At 34.7% G+C, this 9303-nt stretch overlaps 1 protein-coding gene across 2 annotated transcripts in view; it reads right to left on the bottom strand.

Annotated features, from left to right (window-relative positions):
* LOC107592676 (protein strawberry notch homolog 2-like) overlaps nt 1–8885 on the bottom strand; it is a 22880-nt gene extending 13995 nt beyond the window's left edge. For both annotated transcript variants that reach the window (XM_016282214.1, XM_016282215.1), the window contains exons 1-5: nt 8633–8885; nt 1056–1202; nt 744–827; nt 386–485; nt 135–295 (exon numbers count right to left, since the gene is read on the bottom strand). In XM_016282214.1, the coding sequence (XP_016137700.1) occupies nt 135–295; nt 386–485; nt 744–827; nt 1056–1202; nt 8633–8692 (552 nt within the window). In that variant the 5' untranslated portion in view covers nt 8693–8885. The remainder of the gene's footprint in view (nt 1–134; nt 296–385; nt 486–743; nt 828–1055; nt 1203–8632) is intronic.
* Between the last annotated feature and the right edge of the window lie 418 nt (nt 8886–9303).

Raw genomic sequence — 9303 nt, 5'->3', positions numbered from 1 at the left:
ATATATAATTAAAAAAAATATATATATATATTTTTTTTTGCGTGAAAGAGTTCAGTCCATTATTTTCTTTTAAGGTTTTGTTGTGCATGTTGTTTAACTAAGTGAGAGATGAAAGGCAAAGCTGGTCGGGGTACCTGGCAGGCGTAGATAATGGCCTCCAGCTGCAAGGCAGAGAGCTGGCCGCTGTTTATGGTGGTCTCTGGGATGGACAGGGTGTAGGTGATATCTGGAGGAGGTACGCTGGACAAAGTGTTGGTCTCCACCACTCGGTCTGGATGGGATATTCCTATCTTGGCTAAGATAGCAAAAGAGAAAGCGAAAACAATATAAATCCTCCAGTAGGACACGAATAGCCATAAAATGTATTCCAAAAATCAATGCTCACATTTAGAGGGCCTGTAGTCTGCATAGGTGTCAACATGACCCAGCTCTTCTGCTTCCTCCACCTCGACTTCCTCTTCCTCTTCTGGCTGTGTTTGGGGTCTCTGTGTAAACACGTGATATGATTGAGAAGAAAAACAGAAAGAGAAAGACTTTACAGAGGCACTGAAATCTCATTTACATGTTAAAGAAATAATATTTATATTTGTATAAAAATATTTTTTAATTACATTTTTAGTATGCTTTTATTTAAATTATTTTATATAAAAATAATTTATGTATAATAAAAATGTGTTAACTACAACTACTACTGCAGTTTTTCTAAAAATATATATTATTCATTATTAATAACATACAATTACCTGATAACCTCCTATGGGTGGTGTATTAATGATAGCACTGATGTCATCTAACGAGTTTAAACCTTGAAACCTGTTAGAATTTAACTGAAGAGGAAAAAGAGAAACAAAAGAAAACGTTAAAGCCAACAGAAAGATCACATGCTTTACTATCAGAGTGGGAACAAAGGTTCAGTTCATGGGTGTGTCAATAACAGGTGTGGTTTCTCGTACTACGGAAATAATATTCGGCATAAATGCCAAAAATGACTGAAAACCATTGGTTAAGTTCAACATCAGCATTTGGAATAAGTGCGTGTCAGGAATTGGCCTCACCTCTTGGACTGATGCTGGTGTTTTGATGTCCCATATCGTGGGCACGATGGGAGGCATGTCAGTATTAATTAAGTTATTAACGGTGTATTCGGTTAAGGAGTCGGTCGGAGGGGAGAATATCGGCAGATCATCCAGACAATGGAGGTCCTGAGAGAAAAGAAAAGAAAAATAATTCACCAATCGCTATTTTACTTGCTGACCTGATCCACAGTACTGCAAAAGGTTACAGAGAAACTAAAGACGAGGTCACGAAATTAGCAAAAATCACAAAATTATTAACATTTGAAGATGTCATGAAATACATTATATTTAGCATTAATTAAAGTCTCAGAGGGAAGTTTATGGAACGTAAAGTTTATAGAACAACTGTGAAGGGTAATTAAAATGAAACAATAAATAATGAAACGAAACAATAAATGAATAATACAATAAATAAAACAAAACAAAATAAAACCAAGATATATATATATATATATATATAATTAAAGATGTTACAGATGATTACAATTTATATGAAATAATAAGTGTGTGTGTATATGTATATATACACAAACACACTTTTTATATTATATAAATATAAATTGTAACAAAAATCTTTAATGTCCATAATATTTAATATATTTAGACACACACACCTATTTATAAATAAATGCCATATATATATGCATGGATATATAATATGTGGATATATAACATATATTTAACAATTAATTATGCATAATTACATGCAAGTAACCTTAAACCAAACCTTAATCCTAACCAAATAGTAAGTGTACATATATGTATATACATATACACACACACACACATATACATACATACATACATACATACACACACACACTTACTATTTGGTTAGGATTAGGGTTACTTTCATGTAATTATGAGTAATTAATTGTTATTATAATAGCAAGTACATGTAACATGTGTAACAAGCACACCTTAAAATAAAGTGTTACCTAAACATCTTTAATTTAATATCCATAATTTTTTAATATATTTATACACACACATATAATATTTTTTATTTTATTTTATATAAATGTCAATTGTAATAAACATCTTTAATTTAATGTCCATAATATTTAATATATTTACACACACACACACACACACACAAACTTTTTATGAAATATAGATGAAAATTTTGACATTTAAAAGAACTTCGCCAGAAACTCGGCCATTATGCATAATTTTTTTTCTCATCTCATCACAATTTTTTTTTTAATTTTCCATTTTTAAAAACTGTAACACTAAAAAAATAATATAATATACATTATAAAAAATATTTAAATTATTTATTTTATATAAATTAAAATGGTAATGAATTTATTATTAATTCATTAAAATTAGATACTAATCATACATAAATACCCTTGAAAATGCTAGATTTCCAACTGTTTCCAACTTTCTAAAATTGAAATGTCATTTATTGGAGCAGCATTTATTAAAAGTCTAGGCTTAAATCACACTATAATAAGTCGAGTTTTTAAGCAACAGTCTGTTCCTGTCTCCAGGCAGTGGTTAAGTTGTCTTTCCGCATTCAAATGATGTTGCTCATTGATTTCATTGTGCTGGGAAGGATGAAGTGCTTGTGGGACACAGAATGACTTGACAACGGACAAAAACACTTTTATGCCCATATATAGAATGGCAACATTCCAGCAGGGACCTGATATAGACCGTCTCCGCACTGGATTCACTCCCACTGAAAACCAAAGAAGCACTCGATTCAGTAGTGAAGGTGCTGCCAAAACCATCAGCTGGGGAGATTCTGAAACCTGAGGTCACAACCTGCCCATTTACACTGATCAAACGGCTGTGGTCGCGATTTGCTGTCAGAATCATGTTGTAACTTATTTTATGCTTGCTTTGATCTTCTGAGGACACATTTGCAGAGCGTTGCCAAACGGAACAAAGAAATCCCATAAGTCAACTTGATTCCAATAAGAGAACAAACAAACCCTAAAACTGCAGTTCTCTAAGGGGAATGACTTTGGATATGGTTTAGCAAATGGCAACGGCATAATTTGACTTTGTACATTCTCGGGCAAACCACAAGGAACAAGGCGAGACTTCCTGGAAGGCCAGGCCGCCGCCTCTCTCTCCACTCCTTTTCTCCGCTGCTGAGCCAGCAAACAGGGATTCCCCCGCTTCAGGATGACAGAGTGGCATCGGACTGATGAATGTTATTAATATTTCACTTTTCCGGAAATGTGTTTGCTTAAACGGAACGCCAAAGCAAAAAATGCTGACTTTTACATTTGTTAGCAACGAAAATATGTTGAGAAATAACTAATAAATGAGAAACATTTAAGCAGATTTCTTTCCTTTTAACAGATTTATGATAAAGGTGAATATAAATGTACATTAAAAAAATGAACAAAAAAGAAATTAATTCTGCCCACTACCAAGCGACCTCACATGAACTCACTGACCTTGACCGAATGAGACTATCTTTTGTTCCTGAGCGAGACGGTGGATATTTGCCAGACTAAATTGAGCCGTTTTACATGATCACGAGGTAAAATGCCTGCAAATAAGCACAGTGAGAGTTTAACCCTCAAGGTTTGAGGCTCATTTTCCAATCGTCCCATTGAAATCCATCATTGTTCTGAGGTTTCTTAGATCTTTCATTGTACTTGTGTTAAGTCTGCAACAACTAATCGACAAATTTAGTCATGGTTAAGTCGAGTCTTTGCACTATGCACATAAAACCTTCACCAGTGTCACACCATGTTAGATAAAATTTCCATAAAGACAAACGTTTACTCATATCCTCATAATGCAACTATTTGCATTATGCAAAACAATGCGACAGCAGCAAGTGACCGATTAAATGCTGCTTTTGTTGTTAAATACTTCATGGTCAATAATTCTTATCAAAATGATTACTTTTGAATCTTTCAAATCTTTCAAATTTAATTTTAAACTGCAACCACCTCAAAATCAGACTTTAGCATGTATTTTTACTTTGAGATCATTCTGGGGTTAAATACAGATTTAAGTTTAAGTTTAATAGTCATGATACCGTTTTTGAAATCAAATCTTTGCATAGCTATGACAGGAAACACTGGCATCTAACAATGCCTTGGAAAAAAAACAGTTAAGCTTAAGCATAAACATTCAATGACCAAAAGCTGGGAGTGACAAGAAAACAACAAAATATATCCTCTGTGCCAGTGATTTACTGTAGAAGAGTTTTGTAAATCATTGCCGGGGGAAATACAGACAGACCCGGTAGAGATGAGGTGGCAGCGCTCGTCTGTGGGGACCACCAGAAATGCATCATTTACTGTAAGCCTGCGCAAATGTTTCCTGTATGAAATATAAGGAAAAAGATGCACCTGCAAGACAAGCTGGTGGCCGCACTCTGGTGTAAGATGAGTAAAGCTGGTGTGTACGAGTGAAAAAAACCACACACAAACATCTCCTGACACTCCCGTACTGTAAAAAAAGCCTCATTATTACGACAATGTGTCAGATTACACCACAGCATGACACTTATAGAACCTTTCCTACCAGCACTGACGGGAAAACTGCCGACGAGCCTGAAGCGTCACTGCTAGATTATCACAGCAAGCTTCCTGATGTGTTTTATGTCCTATTTGTTTTGTTTAGGCAGGAGGAAGATAAGAATCAAGGGCAGGGATTAAAAAAAAAGATGGCAAAGGAGAGGAGAAATAAAATTAAAGACGTAATAAAAAAAGAGATAAAGATATAAGCTAATGGCTACAAGGAAGAAAAAAGGCTAACAGGAAAAAGGACCAAACAAATGAAAACTACAAACAATGGCAAACTTAAGAGAAAGAAGGCAAACAACTGAAAGAAAGACGGCAAGCGAGTGTATGAACCCTACCAGCACTGACGGGAAAACTGCCGACGAGCCTGAAGCGTCACTGCTAGATTATCACAGCAAGCTTCCTGATGTGTTTTATGTCCTATTTGTTTTGTTTAGGCAGGAGGAAGATAAGAATCAAGGGCAGGGATTAAAAAAAAAAGATGGCAAAGGAGAGGAGAAATAAAATTAAAGACGTAATAAAAAAAGAGATAAAGATATAAGCTAATGGCTACAAGGAAGAAAAAAGGCTAACAGGAAAAAGGACCAAACAAATGAAAACTACAAACAATGGCAAACTTAAGAGAAAGAAGGCAAACAACTGAAAGAAAGACGGCAAGCGAGTGTATGAAATGAAGCAGGCAAACAGAAAGAAAAAAAAAACAGGCAAGTGGAAAGAATAAAGAAGGCAAATGGCCTAAAGAAAGAAAATATGTCACACAGAAAGAAAAGAACGGAGAAATTGACAAATAAAAGAATAAATGAACTACAAGAAAATGGATAAAAACAGAGAGAAAGAAAGAAAGAAAAGGCAATCGAATGAAAGTGTAGACAATCAACCAAAAGAATGGAAAAACAAACGAAAAGATCAAACAAACAATGGAAGACAGAAAGGAAGAAAGAAAGGATGAATGGACAAAGGACAAAAAAAGAACATGCATCAAAAAACTGACAAGTGAAAGAATGGACAAACGAAACGGACAAATGAAAGAATGAAGAAACGAAACAGATAAAATGAAAGAATGGACAAACGAAACGGACAAATGAAAGAATGGACAAACCAAACAGATAAAATGAAAGAATGGACAAACGAAACGGACAAATGAAAGAATGTACAAACGAAACGGACAAATGAAAGAATGGACAAATGAAACAGATCAAATGTAAGAATGGACAAAAGAAACGGACAAATGAAAGAATGGACAAACGAAACAGATAAAATGTAAAAATGGACAAAAGAAACGGACAAATGAAAGAATGGACAAACGAAACAGATAAAATGTAAAAATGGACAAAAGAAACGGACAAATGAAAGAATGGACAAACGAAACAGATAAAATGTAAGAATGGACAAACGAAACGGACAAATGAAAGAATGGACAAACGAAATGGACAAACAAAACGGACAAATGTAAGAATGGACAAACGAAACGGACAAATGAAAGAATGGACAAACGAAACAGATAAAATGAAAGAATGAAGAAACGAAACAGACAAATGAAAGAATGGACAAAGAAAACAGATAAAATGAAAGAATGGACAAACGAAACGGACAAATGAACGAATGGACAAACGAAATGGACAAACAAAACGAACAAATGAAAGAACGGACACACGAAACGGACAAATGCAAGAATGGACACACGAAACGGACAAATGCAAGAATGGACACACGAAACGGACAAATGCAAGAATGGACACACGAAACGGACAAATGCAAGAATGGACACACGAAACGGACAAATGCAAGAATGGACACACGAAACGGACAAATGAACGAATGGACAAACGAAACAGATAAAATGAAAGAATGGACAAACGAAACGGACAAATGAAAAAATGGACAAACGAAATGGACAAACAAAACGGACAAATGAAAGAATGGACAAACGAAACGGACAAATGAAAGAATGGACAAACGAAACGGACAAATGAAAGAATGGACAAACGAAACATAAAATGAAAGAATGGACAAACAAAACGGACAAATGAAAGAATGGACAAACGAAACAGACGAATGAAAGAATGAACAAACGAAAACATACAAATGAAAGAATGAACAAACAAAACACATTAAATGAAAGAATGGATGAACAATGGCTACCCTAAAGAGAGAAGAGACAAATGAAAAAGAATAGACAAGCGACAGAACAGACAAATTAAGGAGTGGACAAACGAGGCAAACAAAAGCACGGACGAACAATGGCAAACCTAAAGACAGAGAGAACAGACCAATAAAAAAAGGATGGACAAACGAAACAGACAAATGAAAGAATGGACAAATGAAAGAACGGCTGAACAATGGCTATTCCTAAAGAGAGAAGAGACTAATTTAAAAAGAATGGACGAATAAAACACAAGTGACACAACAGACAAATTAAAGAATGGAAAAACAATGGCAAGAGAGAACAGACCTATTAAAAAAGAATGGACAAATGAAGAAATAAACAAGTGAAAGAGCAGACAAAGAGTGGAGAAACAAGGCAAACAAAAGAACGGATGAACACTGGCAAACCTGAAGAGAAAGACCAGGTAAAAAGGATGGACAAACAAAACAGACAAATGAAAGAACAGACAACTAAAAGAAACAAACAAACATAAAAGTGAAGAAAAAAGACAAAGTTCAAGGAGGAAAGGCTCATTGTGCCTTAACAGCACTTTACATCACACTGTTCCTGTAAAACATGAGCGTCGCCCGGCCTCAGGCTCAAAATAGAGACCCAAACCCCTCAGATAACGCACAAATCCTGATGAGCGGAATAAAGGGAAATGCCCTCCAGTACAAACTCATGCAACACAGGACATTCTCATCGAAAATTCCTTCCACAATTAGAAGAGATCTGTGCGAGCGCTACAAAAAAAAAGTGCAAAAATCATGTAAAATTTCAAAACCTTTGCTGTGGTTCATCCACTTCCTGAGATTAATGCAATCATTAGTGATTTTTAACAGCAAGGAGATTTCAAAATGCAAACTCTAATGCAGAAATGATCTCATGCAAAAAGAGCAATAATACCAAATTGCGCCGAATCACCTGCATTCACCTCTTACTGGAAACCAGCTTTCATGTTTGTCATGCTTATTGTTACCAGTCAGCTTTTGCAATCAGAATGATGGTTGTAAATGCAAAATATCAATCTAGAACTTCACATATTTAAAAAAATAAAAATAAATAATAATAAAAACAAAATAAAATGCTAAAATAATTAATTTTAAGTTAAAAAATTATAATGATTTTAATATTATATTTAATATTTATATATACTATTTTGTATTATACAGTATCATACTATTTAAATATTATATATACATTTATATAAGTAAATTAAATAAATGTAAAATAAATACATATAAATACAATATTTTATATTTAAATATATTTCATATTTATGCTACTTTGTATTATGTATAAATTATCATATTGAAATATTATATAATTACATAAGTAATTAAAATAAAACAATTAAAATAAATACATTTAAATTTAATAAAAAATACAAAATAAAAGGATTTTTACTGAGAAAAAAATATGCACATCTTATTATTATTTTATTTACTTATATAAATATATATATATACATATATAATGTAGCATATTATTTGGGTAAATGAAATAACAAATTTAAATAAATACATATATAAATATAATAAATAGTAATACAAATATATACATTTTCTCTGTATATAATAACCTACTGTATTATTTAAAGTAAAGTCATACTGATTACTTGCAGTCAACTCTGACAAGATGACTGCAAACAAACGCAGGTATTAAAAACCCATCATTAAAAATGCCAAAAAACTAAAAAACTGACAGCTGTGCGACAGATCGCAGATCTTCAGAAGCTACAAGAAGAGTCATAAGGAAATCATTTTCTTATCTGTTCAAGGAAAGAAACAAAGTAGAGCACCAGACAAGAAGCGTCTTCCCTTGGGCAATCAAACCTGAATTTCTCACCCGTCAACAACATATTTTCAACCCCCTAAAATGCTCACATTAAAGAGATTTACGAGCTCTACCTTGGGCGGAGGACGTCCCAGCTGTGCATAAAACTTAGTCCAAAACTGCATGAGTGACATGGGTCCAAGTCACTGTCATTCACCTCTTGGAGACAACAGATCCTTTCCATGTGCAAGCTCACAGCAGCTGCAACAACATTCCCGGAGGAAAACAAAGACGGCTCTCCCGCCGGCACAACAGGTACGTGAGAGACTCCTGCGCCCTTCCTAGTGAATGAGGACTGACAGGTATGTGCATGGAGGTTCACTCATATTGATTGTGGTTTATTTCCTCAATGCTAAAGGTGCTTGAGAGGGGAGGGGAGCTGAGCGAGGGGGAGGGGAGGAGCTTTCAGGAAATGATGCTTTTGTTGGTAAGTGACTAGAGTTACTGGCAGTCAGGCCCTCTTTACAGTACATGGTGTAACTCAACCGCATTCGTAGTGTAAACAGTACAGCGCTACAGTTCTCCAGAGCGCTGTGGATCTGTTTAACGCTGGCAGATCATTATTTAATGATTATTACGTTTAGTGGCTCCCAGCTGAGCGCATGTCTTTCAGTCCGGGGCTCTGGCCTTTGGTGTTCATCACTTATGAATGGAAAACAATCAGGTCGAGGCGTTTTTATGACTTGCTAGATGCCGAGTTCATTCGGATGCAATTGGCCGCTTTCCCAAAACACATCAGACTGGC

Source organism: Sinocyclocheilus grahami, unplaced genomic scaffold, assembly GCF_001515645.1.
Source record: "Sinocyclocheilus grahami isolate Dianchi unplaced genomic scaffold, SAMN03320097.WGS_v1.1 scaffold157.1, whole genome shotgun sequence".
NCBI classification, from domain to species: Eukaryota; Metazoa; Chordata; class Actinopteri; order Cypriniformes; family Cyprinidae; genus Sinocyclocheilus; species Sinocyclocheilus grahami.
The sequence above is the reverse complement of the archived record's forward strand: the minus strand, read 5'-3'. Positions and strand labels throughout refer to the sequence as shown.